The sequence below is a fragment of the Lampetra fluviatilis genome, chromosome 8 (genome assembly GCF_964198595.1).
Source record: "Lampetra fluviatilis chromosome 8, kcLamFluv1.1, whole genome shotgun sequence".
Lineage (NCBI taxonomy): Eukaryota > Metazoa > Chordata > Hyperoartia > Petromyzontiformes > Petromyzontidae > Lampetra > Lampetra fluviatilis.
Window position 1 is genome coordinate 11,233,613 of NC_136282.1, and position 21,285 is coordinate 11,254,897.

The window sequence follows — 21,285 nt, forward strand, 5'->3', positions numbered from 1 at the left end:
AGCTTTCGTGACTGCAGTAATTCATATTATTTTGGTCTTTCCGAAAGACCCAAAGAATATGTAATAATGTGTAATAGAACAAAGAATATGTAATAGAGCATATTTACAATTTAGACTGTTTCATACGTGTGTGTGTGTGTGTCATGTCACTCTAAAGCTGATATTTGTAGCGAAAAATGTCCAGATAGGCCAGTAAACTCCCCCTGTTTGGCTATGTGGGATAGATTAATATTAACTGCATGGGCTAGAGCTAATGCAATTGCATCTAAGTTCAAGGTTCGTCTCGTTGAAGTAATGGCGCCATTGACCCGTCTCAGGGATATCATTAACAAGTATTTGTGCTTTTTGTGGATGTTAACAGTTTAGTTGCGTTGTTGGCATGAGTATACCATTCTTCATGTTAACAGTATGTGTATAGACAATTACCTGTGTAGGCTGTGGTGGCACATGAGGGAATTTCGTTGTCGGAATCACAGAGGCTGACCTTTGTTTCATCGTTGCTAATTTTAACACATGACAACAGACACTCATTGTGGGCCAAGTAAGCCTAGGGGTGACCCAGTCCTGGTTCAGATACAATTTTTAAATGGTGTGCACGGGCAGGAATCAAACCTCGGGTGATTTAGATCATATCACAAGCTGATGCCCGCTACAAACATTCACACGTACACCAATTCTCATTCGTGCACACTGATATATGAGCCTATAACTAAGGCTACATTAACAACCGCTGTTAATGGAGCAAAAACGCTTATATTGGTCATACCAGGCATGGATTCGCTGGAAAAAAAAATCAGGATGGAATGTCACGAATTTCTCCATATATTGCTGACTAAATCATAAACCTTTGACTTTGTCTTGCAGTGTCCATGGACTATGGGCCTGCTACCCACGCATTGGCCAACAGTGCTCGGCGCCTGGAGGTGGTTAGAAACTGCGTCACTTTCATCTTTGAAAACAAACTCCTCGACGCAAAAAAGGTGCTTTGAAAGTTTGTATTGATATCGCTTGCATCCAGCAGCAGCTGTAATATTATCCCGGTCTCTTAATGCATGTGCAATTTGTTTTATGTAAAATGGTCAGCATTCCTAAAACATACTTTTGTATGTTTAGAAAATGCTGATATGTTTATTGCAGTTTACCAGGATTTATACAGCTGTAATGCATCGTCTCATTAGCATTGCAGTCTTGGCGGCAGCCCGAGTTCAAATGTCATTTCAGATAAGATATACGAAGAAATGTACATGATACAAATATAACACCACAACTTGTATGCGAGTTTGTGACAATTGGTACAGAGTATTTTCTGTTGTTTTCTGTTTGCTCTGCTGGCTACTTTCTTGCATTCTGCATCCATGCAGTACAGTCTGTGCTGGCTTGTAATGACTTGGCAGTTCGGTGTGATTAGTTAGTAATATTGTACGAGCTTAGCTTCAAATAGTACATGGAAGTTGCTTTTTGTAGGTGTCCACTTTCAAATGTGTTCACAACTGCTGTGTCATTCCACTATCAGTTGCTGCCATACTTTCATCCACTTGAATGACGATAGTTTGTTAGGGCAGGAGGGCGTACGAGGATTAGGCAACTACATGGTGAGACATGCGAGAATGTGTCCATAACCTTTTATCAATGCTCGTTTATCAGAAGTCACCGGCAGTATGTGGTTTGTGTTTTCCCCACTTCTCTGCTGTGTTTTGACGCTAATTTGTTTTGCTAGAAAGGCAGACATGCAGTTGTTTTTGGCCAGATAGTGGCAGACTCATAGCATGTAAAAATGTGATAAACATTCATATTGCTATGGTGCACTGTGTACACTTATAAAATGCCCAGACTCCCTCCAGTATCCCAAATATGCTCAATGCTCAACATTTTGATTGTGTAGGGTTGGCTGGAGAACACAGTAATCTATTTCATATGTTGTTGTTTTTTTCCACACGTCGGGCAATGTGGATCAGAAATCTGATTGAAGTTGCTTAATTTTGTGAAGTTTTAAGATGTCTCATTCTATTTCACGCTCTTCATATTTTTGACATTCCAACAGAAGCAATGATGATCCAAAGTTTATAAACGGAAGCTTAACTTGTCTAAATTCACAACAAATGTAGACTCATGGTGCTTTTACACACATTTTTCTGTGGAACTATAAGTTGTAGTGCAAAGCAACGTGCATATTTCCTTCTTTTACACATCGTTTCAGAACAGCAAAACATTGTATTGCTGAATTGATTCCTCAAGATCAAGCAATATATTGCGACCTATCTAATATCCTTTTAAGTCAGCCTAGTGCAGCGTGCACAAGCTGATACAATGTGTGTTGTCTAGTACTCATGTTATACTGGTAGGAACCTCCTGGTTACACCAGCCCACAGGGGATTTTTGTGTCCGTCCGTCGTGCAGGGAGGGGCTGGGTGGGGAGGGAGGGGCTGGGTGGGGAGGGGCTTTTCATAAATACTATTCCTATTAACGTTGCATAATCGTGTGTACAAATATATTCCCGTCTTTATTCTGCCAAATAACGCATTCCACTGAGAAATGTAGCATTGAAATTATGTTTTACTATAGTCTTCACTAACTTTCTATTTTACAATTAGTCTAAATCTGAATGACTTTACATAATAAACAATTCAATATGCTTAAAGTAAGTTTGATATCTAAGCTTCCTTTTCTCTCTCTCTCTCTCTCACCTAAGCCCTCTTTGAATTTCACCCCCACCCCCTCGCCCATTACGGCCTCCCCCCCCTCCCACCTCTCGGATCTATGCAATGCCTCGTCACAACGGCACGCTTCTCTCTCGCACCTGAAGACGATTGCTTATTGTTGCGATCCAAACGTCGTGATCTATTATTTATTTTCCTATCTACGTGACTTTACCGAAAGAACCAAAGAGTTTGCTTAAAGTAATTGTTTTTATCAACTTGTACAAAATTGGAATGGTTTACACTTTACGTAATAATGGACATTGATTTAAGTTGTGATATCTGGACCCAAAGTTCTTGCCTTTGCCTAGAGTGGCCTACTTGATAACCAGCAATATATTTATTTTGGTCTGCCTAGGGTTTCTTTGTATTGGTTCCTTTGAAGTAATCTAATTAATGTTTATCTTTCTACTGTAGTGAACATGGAACTTTAACAATTAAAAAGTCAGCTGTTGGGCTGCATTTATTTTCCATTATAATCCCCACAAATAGAAATATAGAAATCTTTTGGAGAAATAGTCTTTTCTCATGAGGGCCAGCGGTATCTTCTCTTATTCCAACGATCCTCATTTTGAAAACATCATCATTTTCCGGTCCTTAAAACATGTGCATAGGTCGCCGTTAGGATCATTGAACCCGCAGGCTCGTCAAGGAGCATAAACCATCACGCGAACTCCGGTCATTCTTGCAGCTCCTTTTGGCTAGCCTTCGAACAAATATGGTCATTGCCTCGCGCACTTTCAGATGCACTTCTGCAGCAGTCTGGGAAAGCTCTTGCTTCCGATATTAGGAAGCCACTGGAGCTATGCACTTTTAAATCTAGATTGAAAACTAATTTCCTGGGAACTTTTTTGTTGTTTCGTTTGTTGTCCTTCCCCAGCACCTCTGATTAGCCCTGTTTGGCTACGCACTGTGCGAAAGAAGTTTAACACGCATACATCAAAATACACTGAGTACCGATTCACTGGTCTTCTCCTCTTGATCCCCATGCGGCTTGCGTGTTAGACACTGCCAGCTGTGCTGCGTGCGCTCAAGGGGCGTGCAGCCCGCCACTGCCTCATGCAAGAGCTCGGCATGTATGCTCAGCAAAATCGAGCTGTGCTGGACCACCAGCAGTTCGAGTACGTCATCCGCATGATGAACTCAGCTCTGCAGGTACGTGCCTGCCCGCACGGCACATGGCAGCCTCTGCCACTACGTCCGGTGCCAAACGGCGCCACAGGAATGTTTGCGAACACACTCGGTAAAGTTTGCGAAGCCAGGATTTTTGCTTCACGTTAGTATTCCCTTCCACGTCTTACTCGGGCACTTGTTTTGGGTTTTTGCTCTTTAATTGCGCTATTAAAACGGGACACGTGACATTTACGTAGATTATGATCACAATGAGCACTTATCGTATTGCACAGTTTCTTGTTTCTGCCACTCTTGCCAATCTGTCTGTCTTGCTGTCTCTCCGTGTTGCAGTTGCCAAGTGTTACGCAGTAGGTATTAAATGTGTGCCTGTATGTCCTTTCAGGACTGCTCAACCTTGGATGAACACAGCGTTGCTTCGGCACTGTTACCTCTTGTGACCACCTTCTGTCGGGTAAGCCGAGTGCACTTCTCATGTCGTGCTTCATATGTGAACAGGATGTTCCAGTTTACACTTTTCTCAGACAAGAATGGAGGAAATGCATCACAGAACATGATTTTTGTCTGTTTACAAATAAAAACTACCTTTACGTTAATATCATACTGGCAGCTGATGCAATTTCGAAAACATTTACTCATCCAGAGCCTCTGTTGCATCATTTTGTTGGTAGCCAAAGAACTTGTGAAGCCTTTGCACGTGTCGCCAAAGAGCATAGTGGCCAGCTTATGCTGCTTGAGTTCCCACAGGCACCTTGTACTGTTGTGTGGTATTACTAAAGATTTAATCTGAAATGTCACCTGTTATCATATTTCACACTGGAATAATGAACCTGGAACTCAATTCAATAAAAGTCCCCTGTTATTATCCTGGTCCTCTTTGATAAGATATATTTTTTCTTAGTGGTCACCTATTTAATTTTTTTTAAATTACATTCCCAACTTGTACTGGTGCGACAATAACATTTGAATCAATATACCGTCTAAATGCGACCCTCATCTCAATATACTGTGCAGAATATTGGGACGTACTTATTTACTTATTTTATATAGAGAGACAGTCAGTCATAAGCAGTCCCAAGCCCGGACTTGAATATGGGGAGTGAGTTGACAGGGAGTGAAGGGAGTTCTAGCCTTTGGGGGGGGGGCGGGGTCAGTATAGGTGAATATATGGCCTATTGAGCAAAGGGTTAAGTAAGGGCTTTTACAGAAAGTCTCGGTTATTGGAGCAAGAGAGCGCGTGAGAGCGTGATAGAGTGATACGAGAGGGGAGATGTAGGCATTGGCAAGTCCATGGAAGATCTTGAAGACCATGATTGATATTTAAATTGAACTAGCATTTCACTGAGAGCCAGTTGAGCTATTTGAGTAGCCGGGCGATGTGGTCACATTTTTGGTCATCTTGAGTTTGAAGATCATGGATTTTTGCAACCTTGTGATACATCTTAGCAGGTCAGAAAGGAGAGAGTTACACAATAGTCGAGTCGAGATGCAATGAAGGCATGGGATAAGGGTCTCAGCACCAGCTATGGTAAGGAAGTTGCTAATGCTGGAGATTTAGTGGAGATGCAGTTTAGAGTTTCTATTGCGTTGAGATATGTGGTAAGAACGAGAGCTTGGGTTCAATTACAACTAAATGCTTTTGCACACTTTTTTCCAGCGTGATATCAGAGTTTACGGGATGCATGTTAAAACTTGTATGACTGTAGTTCAGTCAACTTTTTCTCCCGTTTAGCTAGCGTTGGGAAAATAAGCTAAAAACACTGGCCTGGTGAAAAAAGCCATATTTTATTACAGTTGCGTTGACTGTCATTACGTAAATCTGCTCATCATATAAATATAAACACTGCACGTAATTCATTTAGTTTGGGTTGTCACAAGGGCAAGCAGTCGGGGACAACAAGACTGTTGTGCACAGGCCATAGATGCAGTGTATTTCGAGTAGATGGAAAATACATACTCCTCTGCCAGACTCTGAGCGTCGATATAATCAGTGTGGAATACATTTACCGCGAGAGTATTTTGAACCTCATTGTCTCAATTAACTCTGTTTGTGGCAGCCAAGGTATCATGACAAATGTGTTGTTCCAGTCTCTTCATCCGATTTGAACTGAAAAACAATATCCCAGGTTCATTAGGTTGTGTGTGTGCACGTCACAGCATCGTAAAAGAACAAAGCGCGCGTCACATTCCAGCCAGCTGCGTGCTGTGGCCTTGACACGCCAATGCATCAAACAATACTTGTTGGCTTCTTCATGGTTTCAGTCTTGTATAGGGATTTTCTTGAACACTTCGGTTTATATCTAACCTATATAATTCATTTTTTGTCTATCTGTCTGTCTATCTGTCTGTCTGTCCGTCCGTCTGCGTACGCTCCCTTGCGGGGGATGTAACTCTCGGACCGTGGGGTTCGGCGAGATTAAATTTTGCAGGTGGGCACGCCCCCGGCCCCGCGGTAAACTTAGGCATTTCCGATTTTTCTTCTCTAAACTTTAAATCGGACCGATTATCGATTTAGTGCGATTTCTCATTATTTATTTATGTAACGCTTTATTTATTTATTTACTATTGCCGACCGGCGCGGACCACGGCGGTTGCCCCTGGCAACGGGTAGCGACGCATTCGCTGCGGGGTGGACGCCATTTTTAATTCCCGTTATAAATATGCGCACGCATTAACACGCGACTCTGAGGTAAATTCATCAAAGTTTCACATCCTCTTCACTCCCCCCCCACCCCAATGTGTGCAATTACTATTATAGGGTCGGTAGATAATAAAATTATAGCGATTAGACGGTATTATTGTAGCGCGGGGGGGGGGGGTTAACAGCCCCAGTACCCAGCCTCAGCCGGATGGGCAATCTAGGCGAGGCCGGAGGCTCTGCACGGTACTAGGCCTCGACACGCAAGTCTGTCAGGCGTCGACTTTGTGGTATAAACTCGATATACCCAGCGTTGCCTGGGGGAAAATACATTTGAAATCTTCTGAAAACTTTAAAACATAACATCCCAATGAAAATACAACTGTGTAATTAAAACTCTAAACCCGACCGCGCCAAGTATCGATTCTCTGAATCGCGAAAAGGAATCGACGGTTGTAGATTAATTTAGAATCGCCTTATTTCCGTTTAATATAAGTTGGTTATAGAGTTGATATAAACTGCTACGAATGGGAAATATCCGGCGTTGACCGGGGCTAAAATATAATTAAAAACTCCTGAAAACTTTAAAACATAACATACGAATGAAAATAAAACTCTGTAATTAAAAATGGAAACCTCCTATGCGCCAGGAATCGATTCTTTGAATCGCGCAAAGGAGTCATCGAAGGTTGTAGATTCCTTTAGGATCGCCCTTAACATGTGGTGAGTGGGAGAGTGGTGAGGGGGAGAGTGGTGAGGGGGAGAGTGGTGAGGGGGAGAGTGGTGAGGGGGAGAGTGGTGAGGGTGAGAGTGGTGAGGGGGAGAGTGGTGAGGGGGAGAGTGGTGAGTGGGAGAGTGGTGGTGGTGTGGGTGAGTGGTGAGGGGGAGAGTGGTGAGGGGGAGAGTGGTGAGGGGGAGAGTGGTGAGGGGGAGAGTGGTGAGGGGGAGAGTGGTGAGGGGGAGAGTGGTGAGGGGGAGAGTGGTGAGGGGGAGAGTGGTGAGGGGGAGGGTGAGGGTGAGTGGCGGTTGTTAGTGGTGATTAGTGAGGGGAGAGTGGTGAGGGTGAGTGTTGAGCGTGAGGGTGAGTGGTGATTGTTGAGGGTGTGATTGGTGAGGATGAGTGGTGAGTAGTGAGGGTGAGTGGTGAGTGGTGAGGGTGAGTGGCGGTTGTGAGTGGTGATTAGTGAGGGGTGAGTGGTGAGGGTGAGCGCGAGTGGTGAGGGTGAGCACTGAGGGTGAGTGGTGATTGGTGAGGGTGTGATTGGTGAGGATGAGTGGTGAGTGGTCAGGGTGAGTGGTGAGGGTGAGTGGTGAGCGGTGAGGGTGAGTGGTGAGGGTGAGTGGTGAGTGGTTAGGGTGAGTAGTGAGGGTGAGTGGTGAGCGTGAGTGGTGAGTGGTGAGCGTGACTGGTGAGGGAGAGTGGTGAGGGAGAGTGGTGAGGGAGAGTGGTGAGGGAGAGTGGTGAGGGAGAGTGGTGAGGGAGAGTGGTGAGGGAGAGTGGTGAGGGAGAGTGGTGAGGGAGAGTGGTGAGGGAGAGTGGTGAGTGGTAAGTGGTGAGGGTGAGTGGTGATTGGTGAGGGTGAGTGGTGAGGGTGAGTGGGGAGGGTGAGTGGCGGTTGTTAGTGGTGATTAGTGAGGGGTGAGTGGTGAGGGTGAGCGTGAGTGGTGAGGTTGAGTGGTGAGCAGTGAGGGTGAGTGGTGATTGGTGAGGGTGTGATTGGTGAGGATGAGTGGTGAGGGTGAGTAGTGAGGGTGAGTGGTTGTTGTGAGGGTGAGTGGTTGTTGTGAGGGTGCGTGGTGAGGGTGAGTGGTAAGAGTGAGCAGTGAGGGTGAGTGGTGATTGGTGAGGATGTGATTGGTGAGGACCGCAATTTTCGGAAACCTTTTGACATCAACTATTTACCCCACACTTTCTACAACTTTTTGGACTTGTGAAAGCCTCTTATATATTTGTTGGTGGAGAAATGTACAAACAGCCCACCGGGCTTTGACAATACCTTAGTATCTGTGTATATATATGTAAGGTTTTTAAGAAATATATTTTTCACCCGGGCAAAGCCGGGTACTTCCGCTAGTGAGCTATAAAGCACAGGCCTGCATTCCCAGCCAGTGGAAACTAATGACATTAAAAGTTAAAAAAAATCTAAATGCTGTTGACATACAGGCAGACTTAATTGAGCATGGTTAACCAAACAGAATACATACAAGCCAATATCAGCACCGTGGTTGATGTTGCAACATCTGTGATGTGTTTATGGAGAATAACTTGACTTTGGTCATTTTTCCTTATGACAAACGGTTGAATTCAAAATATGAATGTTGGCGTTGAGGCCAAAATACCTTAGGTAAAAACGTGGCAGGAAGGTCATGGTAGTACAGCAGCGTGATGGATTGCTCGCAGTGATTTTGATAATAAGTTTCTCATTTTGGAAGTGTTCCCATTGTACATTTTCCACCCAAGGAACAAACAACTACAATGCTGCATCCTCAAGAACAAATCACCTGTTTGTCTTTTATGGCATAGGAAAATGGAAAAAGGAAAACACACATTTTGTATCATCCTAGCCTGCCATCTGCTGGCAATGAAATGTATAATTTGTGAAAATAATTTACTTAACTAATTATTAACATACGTGTGTATATTGTACATTCTTTTCAAAAGAATCTTGAGTTCATTTTATTACGTGCATTATAATATTGGACAAGCTTCGGGGACAAGCTGAGGTGCATTAGTGTAGTGTTTTTGTTGGGACTAACTCTCACCACCACACGCATGGCTTCTCTTTTCCCATCAGAAACTCTGTCAAGGCGTTACACAGTTTGCGTACACGTGCGTTCAGGATCATCCCGTTTGGACCAGCCAACAGTTCTGGGAGGCCACCTTTTACGACGATGTGCAGAAGCACATCCAGTCTCTGTATCTCTCCATGAATGACGGCAGTCCTGTGCACCGGCAGGTGAGTGAGAGAGGCTTCACTTTAAAACATTCTTTGTGTTCCTTTTATAAACTCGTGGAAATTGTGACCTGAGGCTGGACCAAAAAAAGGTGACAGAAAAAGAAGGGAATCCTGTATTGTGCAAATATGTTTGTTTTGGCTAGCACTAGAAATTGTTTTGCCAAATATAATAGTGCATTAATCAAGTTGACAAGAAACTGCAAATCTACACAGGCATTAAGAGAAATTAAAATTGCTGAAATTATTTGCTGTCTTCATTGACCAATCAACTCTTTGTTCTTGCCTATCCCTAACATAAAATGAGTCTTGATGTCTTTTTAGTGTTCAAATAATATTTTTTTTTCAATGTCACTGGAAATAGTAAGCTGCACACTGCAGCCCCTTGTCTCCATAGGATTCAAATTCCAATCCGCATCTAGTCGATACTGGCAAAACCTCTTACGCTTGAATATTGACAATCTGTATGGGCTTCGTGGAAGTTGTATTAATTCTTTACTGTTTTTATTGTACGAGTACTATACTTACTGTTCCATTCTTTTATGAAAAAAAGGTCTTAATTTCCAGCAGAACGTCTTATATTTTGGCTCAGCACTTTGACACAAGGCAGATGGTTACGTGCTTAAAAAACTTCTGTCCTCCCTCTCAATGCTATCATTCCTTTATTCCCGATAGATGCGTTGTACTTTCATGTTTACGTCCCTCTGTGGTCCGCTATCTTGCTTTTCCATAGGGTTAGCCTACCCCCTGGTGTGGAGGGATAAACCCCCGCTTGCATTGCAGCACAACAATGAGTGATGATGGTTAAAACAAGGGAATGTCGCGTTTTAATAAATCTCTTACTTCCCAGATCTTGGCCTGCCTCTGCTGTCGTTGATATTTCCTGTTTCAGAGTCAAACAAGGCAGTTTTTTGCTAAATACATACTAAAGTAATAAGTAAGCCTCCTGTATTTCTTGATTTATGTTATCAAATTTAAATGTATTTCCTACATCCTTAAATATTTTAATTTGAGGTTAAATTCATGGCAAAAAAAAATCCAACATGCGCTGTCCACAGACACCATACTTGTTGTGTGTGTTTTTTTACAAAGGGTCATGCTGTGTCTGTCGTTTTTGCCTTGATTCATGGCTTTTAGACATCAGGGGTTCCTGACAAAACCCCGATGGAGATAGCGGCAGAGCAGTTGCGGCTGTGGCCGACACTCGAGGAGGAGAAGCAGCAAGACCTGATATCCAGCGAAGAGGGCATCGTGTACAGCCAGGCCATCCACTACGCAAACCGAATGGTCTACCTATTGGTGCCTCTTGACTCCAGCAAAAACCGTCTACTTCTCAAGCCAGGCCTGGGCGATGGAGAGAGCGTCTCCAATAGTTTCCTGACCAATAGGTACAGTTTACAAGTGTTCATATTGATAAAAACACTGTGCATGGAATGTGGTATTTGAATCAAACTGTGCTCTTGAGATTGTGGGAGTTGGGATTTCGGTGCCAATATACTGTGTTCGGAGTCAAAAGTCATCTGGCTGTGTTAATGTAAAAAGAACATGTGCCCAGACATGATACGAGAGAGTCATACAAATCCCTTTGCTGAAATTTCAAGAAACAACATTTTAGCTTGATGTGTATGGCCAATTCATACAGTATTTACAAAAAGACAAATGTAAAAAAATATACCAAAATACATTCATCACGTATTTTTTTGGCGTTTTGGGCATGTGACATAATTTCCAGATGGTAGTCACCGATCCAACTATATTCTTTGGAAATCTGCCTTGGTATGACCACATCTGTTGTCTCTCTTATAAAATGTAGATTTTCTGAATCCTACCTTACTTGACAGAACTTTGCTTTAGAAGAGTATTTGCGAAGTAGTTATCTGTAGCTTAGATGGGCCTTGCCCCCTCCCCACCACCCCGCTTTCATTTAAATCTCAACAGTATTGCCGGCAGCGTGGCGGAGAGTTACGACACGGAGAGTGGCTTCGAAGACTCTGAAGGCACCGACGTCGCCAATTCGGTGGTGCGGTTCATCACGCGCTTCGTGGACAAAGTGTGCACAGAGAGCAAGGTCACCACGGAGCACATACGGGCCCTCAACAGCATGATTCCTGGTGAGGGGACCTCTGTCGGTGGAGCATTACACTATGTAACACGATTTTTAGTTCCTGGGATAGTAAGTGTTATTTTCTAATTATGCCTCAAAAGTATAGAAAATTGCTATTATTCCCAACAAACTTTGCTTTTGTGACCAGGACTTTATGTGAAGGAATGACACATGCACACATTTTCTCATATAAAATAGGTAAATTTCACGGTGTTATCACTACGGTTACCGCTATTACTACCGTGATCAAGTCACCCACCATGCACCTCTTCTCTTGAGCTTAGTGGTTTTTGGATGGGATACGACCGTGCGGGGCAGTGCAGCCGAATCTGTTGTAGTGCTACACTTCTAGGTTCCAGCGCGTCTGCTTACCACCGTCATGAACCCGCTATAACCATTGTGGTGAGATCTCATGAGATAACCTCCATGATTGACAAAGGGGTGATGACGGCTATCATTGTAAGGGTAGAGCAGCATTGAAGCAGTAGTTAGTGCACTTCACTATGATCCCGGAGTCCCAGCCATTGCTGATATCAGTGGTGAGTGATGTCTGAGAAGCCCCAGATCACCCCTGCACCAACCTGCATTCACCAGTATGATGAACTATGGTCAAACAACTCCCATGACCAAAAATAAATGGGGAGGCTATCATCTAGTAGTGTATTGACAAAGTTCTGTACTGTAAATTACTATCATTGCATGATGTGCTTTTCGCTGTTTGCAGAGCGTGTTGGTTTAGAGTGTGCTGCTTCCTTTGCAGGAACTGTTGCAATTCATATTGAAACTCTGGAGTCGGTCCATCGAGAGAGCAGGAGGCTGCCACCTATTGAGAAGGTGAGATTGGTGCAAGAAGTTCAATGTTCTTCCATTTCTTTAAGTTGTGTTGCTTCAAATCCCTTGAGAAACTAAATTATGAAATTGATGTCACTAACATTGTGGGGCAAAAAAAGCTATCCGAAACCGGAAAAAGCAATGTTTTTGGAAAGGAGAAATATGAAATTAAATATAAAAAACCCACAAAACAGCTTACATAGAATTCTGTCAAGCCATGAGGAATTAGTGAGAAAATGAATTAAATAACTGTGCGGAAGTGGTTGAAAATCATGACGAGCTTTGGGATAGTGAAATCAGCAAAAAGGAAGTTGATTATTTGTCATCATATATAGTAGTTTTTAAGATAGAACCATTGCTCAGGATAGAGGTGGGATAATATAATAAGTGGTGAAATTATATGCAGATGCCTTTAGCAAAAAAAATTCATATACCCTAGGAAACAAATCATTTTTGCAGGTGAGTAGGAAGATGTTGCAGATGTCACACCTGAAAAAGTAACCACCACCCTTTGCAATATGTAAAAAATGGAAAGCTCTCGAAGCGGGTGGAATTGCTATAGATCTTATCAAAAAAGCACAAACAGCTGCTAGATGGAAACTAGTGGATGTGTTTAATAACAGTGTACACTCAACATACTCTAATTATGGAATGATGTCTCAATCATTTTTCACAAGTGAGACAACACTGATGTGAAGATTACAGATCCATTGGCCTCTGATCACAAATGTATAAATTGTTCACATATCACAGATAACTGAATAATGAACAATTTATGGGCCAACCAACGACTCCGTCACATTTTCGAGAAGACAAATCATATCAATTATCACCTAACACCAATCTCCATCCCTTGTGGCCCCTCCACTTTCGCCGGGCATCTATTTGCTGGTATGTTCAGTAAAGGGGTGGGAGCCAATCAAAAGGTGGCACGGTGGGTGGTGCATGACCTCCAGCCAATGAGGACTCTGGGGAGGACTGATGGTACAACCGAGGCAAAGTGTATTATGTAAATGATGCCTGGCTTTTGTAAACTACGAAAAGGCATTGATTTGAGTGGAAACTGATACATTTATCCAATTTCTCACAAAGCAAAGCCTTAAATATATCTAGAAATTATCAAAACAATTTACAAAGGTGGTGCAGCTATACTTTGATTACATGAAGAAAGTAACAAAAATAGAAATGAGAAAAGGAATACATATACCTACAATACGTAGTGCAGCAACATCAATAATTCCACAATAGATCAAAAGCTCAGAAGTGCACATTAAACCATGGAAAGATGCATGCTGGGAATTACTCCAGGAGACGGAAGAACATGTGGATCTGAGAAAAACACACGGAACACGCGCGGAAGGACAATCACCATAGTGATGTAGCAATAAGATTAGCTCATGCAGAAACAAGATAGATTGTGGTATAGCAAGACCTTGAGGCATGACAGTCGCATGGGAACAGCTATATCCAGCTGTAGATTCACCATGGCTCATCACAATGATAATGAAACTGTATTTTTATGGTTGAGACTGAGTATAGTTTCATGTATTTATTCAAGTCTCTCTATATACATTCTTAAGCCACCGCAACTGACCCAACATTTTCAATTTATGGTACCTTTATACTATGCCTTGGTGGTGTGCAGGTTGTAAATAAAATCATCGTATATTATGGAAACATTATTCAGCTCAGCCTTTTGTGAGTGCTCACATCAAATCTGTCATGTTTTACTCAGAAAAGAGGTAATTATGCTGCCTGCTCTCCGATATGGAAACTGGCGAAATCAACTCTCCACTCCTCCAGTGAATTCCCTTCGCGACTAAACCATTGGTGCCGTTCTTTCTTGCAGCCCAAAATCACGAAGCCTGCCCTACTACACGGGGAGAACTTCATCGTCGACGGGCTGCGAGTCTACCTTCTCATGGACGGCCGGGAGGAGGTCTCTGGGGGCCCCATGGGGGGCCCTCCCATCCTGCCAGCGGAGGGTGCCATCTTCCTCACCAATTATCGCATCATTTTCAGGGGCATGCCAGTAGACCCTCTCGGTAAGAATGTTTGCCAATGGACCCTTACCAGAAGGCGAATTTTCATAGCCACGGCATCACACTTTCACCTTTATTTCAACTATACACCATGGTTTTGTTTTTTTCCCCCACCATAACTTTGGCATAGAAATGGAATAGTAGGGGTTTTTCCCGATTTTAATGGTCGATGAAATTTCATCCACAGTGGGTGCCGAATGCAAGTGCGTGGCATTTAAGCCTATTGCAGAATTAATGGAATCGTTTTTACAGCCTTTAAAAATACATCTGTTTAACTTCTTCGTTTTAGTGAAAATATAGTACGTTTTGCTGTTAAGTTACATCCATGTTTCTATTGGATGCAGGTTTAAGTTTTGTAGTTATTAAGGCAGACTTATATTTTCAGGCTGTACATTTAGAGGTAAAAATATCTGTCAGGTGGATCATGTCTTGTTTATTTTTTCACAAACTGCTATCAAAATATCATTTGTCCCAGACAAATCACTCAAATCGCATGTAGAATTCCATTTGTTAATGAACATATTTCTGCATGTGAAAATTTGCTTCTCATTTTCAATGCCTCACCTGAGTAATTTTCTTGGAAAAACACTCATTAGGGCTTTTTTTTCCCTTTCAAACATGGGAGCTAATATTTTGCTTAATTGTGTTACCGAGCACAGAGATCACTTTCGTGGCCTTTATGCTGAAAATCTTGTAACTGTGACTGACCTTTGTGCTATCATGTGCATTGCCAATAAATGACTGGCAAGCTGTTGCTCTGCCTCGGTCATTGAGAGGTTTTCTATGTGGTTATGGCGAGCAGATGGGCATTCCAAAACAGGGAGCAAATTGGCCAGATTTTGTGCCAGAATATATGGAGCCAAGGCAAACACATTGAACCTTGCGACACTTATACCTCAGGGCTGTTCACCCACATTGGTGAAATTGTTAAGCAATATTTCCCTCGCTAATTCCTATTAATGTGCATTACGTGTATTTTTAATAATTAGTGTCCATAGCTTTCCTGTGCTAAGTGCATACAGTAAATTTGGCATTCATGTACTATCAAAGTCTCTTGCGAATGCTTGACATTTTGTTGTGATTGGATGGTTGCCTTGGCCCGTATGGAGTCTTCAGAATAAGCATATGCTCACGTAATTGTAGCCAATTAGTGCCATGAGTAATTTATCATGCGCTGGTTTCTGTGAAAACCTGGTTTTGGATGACAAAACCGAATTTACCGTAGTGTCATTGCCACAACTATCTTTCCACAATGGCTGCAGTTGCATTTGCCAGAACAGATGAATAGTAACGAGACGTGCTCGTGATGAATTCAGAACAAGTTTTATGCCATCGTATGACTTTCATTGTAGAATCAAATGAGCATGGTTGCACCGAATAGTATTTCACTTTTCTTTGAAATATCAAATACCTAATTAAGTAATCATCTGACTTCAAATGCAATGCCAAATAACTTTTTAATTGTACGTAGGCGATAAACTGGAAAACCTCTGTCTCTCTCCTGTCCTTGTCTCCCTCACTATGTGTCTATCTCTACGTTATCTCCCTTTACCACACTGTCTCCCTCGCTTGATCTCGTCTCATGTCTACTTCTCCCTCAGTCTCTGCGTCTGTCTTTCTCTCTGTGCCCCTCTGCACCCTTCCCGCGTCACCGCAACTGCGGGCTGTGTTCGTCATGTGTGGTCCTATGACTACAGAGGCCTGCGGTGCTCAAAATAGATTCGCCTTCACATTTTTTTTTTCTCTTGCAACAATTCAGCCAAATACAAAAACATATTCGGCCAATGTTTTAAGTCAAGTGAATATTGATTGAAACCCTAAACATATATATTCGACAGTGACCTACAAGTATGTTGCGTGTCTTACCATCACTTTACATGCTCATTCGCGCGAGCTGAGCATGTGCGGTGTGTGTCTGGGGTCACGACGATGTGCGCTCTGCAGTTGGAGAGCAGCCGGTGGTGCGCAGCTTCCCAGTGGCGGCGCTCACCAAGGAGAAGAAGATCACCGTGACGTCCCAGATCGAGCAGTACGTGCAGGAGGGCCTACAGCTGCGGTCCTGCACCTTCCAGGCATGTGTGCACCCTGTGCGACAACCATAGCAAGTTGCATGTACAGCTGGCCAGGGAGACCACACTGAACCAGGGGAGGTGTGTAGTCCACATACCGAGTGGGCTACTGCTTAGTCTGAAGCCCTGCTTGATATCAAGTTTCAAGTTTATTTTGTTTAACCAGGTGACAACTCAAAGAGATCAGGGTAGGCTAATTTGCAGTCGTTACCTAGGTCACATTAATGGCAAAAGCAAAAAAAGAAAGTACAGCAATGCAGAAAATATAAAGCATCGCAAAAAACAACAGTGTCCCATGATAAATAAAAAAATATAGCACAAATGTAAATTGTACAACACACACAGTGCCTCACCATAAGCCCATATACAGAACAACTCAACAGCAGCCTTCGCCACTACGTGGCGATGATGTCACCACGGCGCTTGTGCCAACACACACCACACACACACACACCACACACACCACACACACACACCAAACACACCACGCACGCACCCCTCACCACCTATGCCTCAAAGTACATATTGCATTGCGCATAACGCATCTCACAGTTCACCAACCAGACTCGGTGTAGATACCCATGCGGCATTCTGGCACTGTACGAAAGACCAGCGCTCCAGGATCTTGCACCTCCGATTAGCACAGTTGGCTGCGTACATAAATAAGATTGTTTCGTGATAACGTATCATTTCCAGCTGCTGAAGGTGGCCTTCGACGTGGAGGTGAGCTCGGAGACCGTGGAGGTGTTCCGGAAGCACATCCACAAGCTCCGCTATCCGCAGACTGTCTACCACACCTTCGCCTTCGCCACCTCGCAGCTGCAGCCCATTCACATCGAGGAGAAGCAGAAGGAGGCCAACACCTCCCTCCGGTCAGAGACCACGCTCATCTCTAACTCACAGCCCATAATGCCATAGGACACGTGATCTGCACTCATACATTACTGAACTGGCACGTATATATTTATCACTGATGCAAATTGTGAGAATTACATTTTTTTTGGATGGCTGACACTTCATATGGATGAGGATAATTTGTTTTTCCTGCGTGTAGGACTCTGGTTAAAAGTGCCAAGAAGGCAGGGATGAAGACGATTGGAAGGCAGTATGTGTCTCGGAAGAAGTTCACCCCTCCGAATTGGGCTGACCGGCAGTCTGTGTACGGCAGCGAAGAAGAGGATGAGATTTCCAGTAAGTGACATTCGTGCCAGATGAAATGTTTCACTATTGTTGAACCGTCTGGATGTATGTTTGATATACGGCACTGTAATCTGTTGTAAACAAATATGGCCTCGACATTAAGCATTCCCGAGTAGTTTAGACGTAACATTCCAATGTGATTAATTGAAGTTTCAGACGAGGGAGACAAAACGTTAACAAACACCGCGACAACATCATCCACCATGAAGTCCCCGGAGAAGTTGACCGTGGACCATGCACTGGAGCGCGCCTGCTGCAAGGACTACCAGCGGCTAGGGCTCGGCACGCTGAGCAGCAGCCTAACGAGGTCCAAGTCTGAGATCTACCGGATCTCCACGGTCAACCGCATGTACGGCACCTGCCGCAGGTGAGGAGCCGGCACAGCTACTTGCACCCAGTGTTCATCTCGTGTCCTGCAGTAAAAAGGGAGTACTGCTGATTTTTCCAGGTTCAGAGAATATATGCTGCTTCGAATAGATCATATGTAAATTAGGGTTCCTCATCAACACCGACTTTTGCTTTGCAATTATGCATATCTTCTTGTTTGTCACCAAGATTTTGCGGCAGTTGTTTTTTCGTTCTTGACATGAAGGCAGCTTTTATTATTTATTTTGGAATTTCCGCATTTTTATTGCGATGTTGGCCTCATCAATTCTCGCAGAGTAGTGAAACCCCTGCCCCCCCCCTTGTGTTTGAGAATGGCTCGTAGAACCAGAAATTCAATGTAATTCTGAAATTTATTCAAGGGCCTGTTGTTATCCACACACTAGGAGGTGCACTTTTCTATTTTCCCTGCTACGGAGAAATACTTATGGTATAGCGGTCAATCATTTAAAACATTCTCAGCTGAAATGTATACAAATTAAGTAACATGCTGAGACCATCAACTCCCTACATTCAACAACCACCCCTTTTTTTAATCCATGGATGATTAAAACCCAGATTTGAACCCACGGATTTTTAGTAGTGCTGGCTCATGGCTCAAGATTACCCTTGAGCCATCTGACCATCTTGGCACAAACCAAACTTTTAACAAACAAAAACAACTCTAAATGTGTGTCTTTTCCGAGTGCATTTACCAACAGGTGAAAGAAGCGATATGCATTTCATGATATTTAACCCCCCCCCCCCCCCCCGTTTTGAATTACTTCTGCCTTCACTTAAATCTCATCTATCCTGTTCATCAACAGGCTTCCTTTTTGGAGCATAGTGAAAATGCTGCCCTGTTTTTTTTTTGTTTTGCCGGTGTAGCTACCCGGGGCTGCTGATAGTGCCGCAGAATGTGCAGGACAGCACGCTGCAGAAGATCTCACGCTGCTACCGTCAGAACCGCTTTCCCGTCATCTGCTGGCGTCACTCGCAGACCAAGGCGGTGCTGCTGCGTTCCAGCGGCCCACATGGCAAGGGGGTGGTTGGCCTCTTCAAGGGCCAGGGCCAGCATGCCTCTGGTGCGTGAAGGCCTTCGCTGGTCCGGGTGGCTGTGTAGCTGTGATGGAAAACATGGGCAGTCGAGCGTTTTTTGTTGTCGTTGTAATTGTTACTGATTTTAATAGGAACATTTGGTCTCTGTTTTTGGCAGCTGTACAAAATAACATGACCACGCGGTCAGAATAACACAAAATGTGTACACCTGCATCCTACCTTAGCGCTAATGCTTTCATAATAAACCCTTATGAAAATTGCCACCTGTTGCTCTTAAAGCTTGCATATGTTTAGCCTGTCGTTCGTTTTTTTATTTTATTTCCTCTGGGATGATATTTCCCACAGGATTAAATAGTTTTCTTATACTTTACAAGATATACAGTATGTGGAAAAGGCAGTTAGAGATTGGGTACAGGATATTAAAAGTGTTAACAGGCTTATACTTGTAACATTATTTTTCTTTGAAAGTAGCCTTTAATGTCAACATTCTTGTTACAGGATTAGCATGTAAGAGTCAGGCTTCAAAATAACCCAAACATTAACTTGTCACAACCTATTAGGATCGAGTTTTTTGACAATCCTATATACACACATATACAGAGTACTAATGACCAGAATGTGTGTGTGTGTACATCAACCTTTTAATTATAGAAGTTACAATAGCATCACTCCGGTTCTTGTTCATTGCGTTTGCTTTGGATTTTAAGATGCTCAGAAAAGTAAGGCAAACCCCAAACTTGTGCCTGGTGCCAATTAGGTTAAACAAATCTGGTCACACATAAATACCCACCGGATTATAACATGCACACCCCAACTTTTGCTTGCAATGGATAAAACGGTACATCTTATCATCTGGAGAATGCGGTAAAAATGTTTTACTCTCTTGTGTGCAATTACATGTACAAAGCATAGTATTTAACATGTGCGTGCTTGTTTACATCCATATACAATGCATATACTGCTAATGTACATTGTGGTTGGCCACCGGACAACGGTTCCGTTGTATACGTACACTAAACGTCGAAACGTTACCTTGTTTTGTCTATTTTTTTTCTCCCCCCCCCCGGAAGGTGCCTCCTCCTCGGAATCGTCGAGCAGCGTGGAGCAGGAGAAGTACCTGCAGGCCATCGTACACGCCATGCCCCACCAGTCGGACCGCAACCGGCTCAGCATGAACTCCTCCACCTACCTGGCGCTCGAGTCCGGTGAGGCGGCGGGTGCCACGTACTCCGCGCAGCTAGCGTGCGCACGCTCTCGCCCTCTCTTCGCGCTAAAAAACCAAAAACTTCTCTTCACTAATACAGGAAATTATTACCGTTTCAAGAGCCTCGATCGGGCACTCTTTGAGCTATCTGCTAACGTATTAACCAACTTTTAATCTCTTTCAGATTTTAACTCCACTCCAAAAAAAACGATGGACCAGTTGTGATGACCGATAGCTTATTTGAAGGGACTTTTTTTTATTAAATGAGAACTATACAAGCACTGACACTTAAACTCCATTTAACAATTAACATAAAACACCAGGAAAGCCTTTTTGAAACGGACCATAGATCTGACATTGCTTTTTGTGCATGCTTGGAAAATGCACACCATTGGATCTAACCTATCCTTTATACAAACGACCTTAATTAGTGACCTAATATCACGTGTCATCATTTTGTACCCATGTCTTCTGTGTGAGAGTTTCCGTTCGTGGACTTTAGCACGTCCACAGGAAATTAAGTCCGTCTCTCCGGAGGAAACCTTAAATGTTGAATGAGCTGGTAGTGCATCAGGGCCAGGTTCATTATTACCAGGCTTAGACTTCTGTCATTGATGTGGGCCCCTCGCCACACCGGTGTGTGTGTATGTATGCGGGTGACCTCTTTACAGAATCTGCTTATGACAAGCACAGACAGAACAGGCTGTCGACGCTAATGAAACAGGCAACAGGGACCAATATGGATCTTACGCTTTCTAGTAGTTTCACGCGAGGCGGTGAGTGACTCACACAGCAGGTCCCACACTTGGGAAAAAAACAAAAATGGGACCCAATGTTGCCCCAACAAAATATCAAGGTGGATCTAACATGAGCCAAGCAAATTCCATGCTGGCCTTCCAATAAATGTGCTTCCCGGTCTTCCGTTGCTTGGCTTGCTTTAATTGACACCCACTAATATCAATGCTTTTGAATATTTCGTGTCAATTTCTGATCT

The 21,285-nt window shown here is 43.4% G+C and overlaps 1 protein-coding gene across 9 annotated transcripts in view; it reads left to right on the forward strand.

The window, feature by feature from the left end:
- Positions 1 to 21,285, forward strand: part of LOC144933869 (myotubularin-related protein 5-like) — a 96,571-nt gene that overhangs the window by 62,436 nt on the left and 12,850 nt on the right. For 6 of the 9 annotated variants that reach the window (XM_078859112.1, XM_078859118.1, XM_078859116.1 and 3 more), the window contains 15 exons: positions 865 to 980; positions 3,702 to 3,851; positions 4,213 to 4,281; positions 9,261 to 9,422; positions 10,557 to 10,807; positions 11,358 to 11,530; positions 12,284 to 12,357; positions 14,204 to 14,399; positions 16,341 to 16,468; positions 17,162 to 17,337; positions 17,520 to 17,656; positions 17,816 to 18,032; positions 18,917 to 19,113; positions 20,158 to 20,292; positions 20,963 to 21,067. In XM_078859112.1, coding sequence (XP_078715238.1) covers positions 865 to 980; positions 3,702 to 3,851; positions 4,213 to 4,281; positions 9,261 to 9,422; positions 10,557 to 10,807; positions 11,358 to 11,530; positions 12,284 to 12,357; positions 14,204 to 14,399; positions 16,341 to 16,468; positions 17,162 to 17,337; positions 17,520 to 17,656; positions 17,816 to 18,032; positions 18,917 to 19,113; positions 20,158 to 20,292; positions 20,963 to 21,067 — 2,286 coding nt within the window. The remainder of the gene's footprint in view (positions 1 to 864; positions 981 to 3,701; positions 3,852 to 4,212; positions 4,282 to 9,260; positions 9,423 to 10,556; positions 10,808 to 11,357; positions 11,531 to 12,283; positions 12,358 to 14,203; positions 14,400 to 16,340; positions 16,469 to 17,161; positions 17,338 to 17,519; positions 17,657 to 17,815; positions 18,033 to 18,916; positions 19,114 to 20,157; positions 20,293 to 20,962; positions 21,068 to 21,285) is intronic. The other 3 variants (XM_078859119.1, XM_078859121.1, XM_078859115.1) reach the window with 2 other exon arrangements.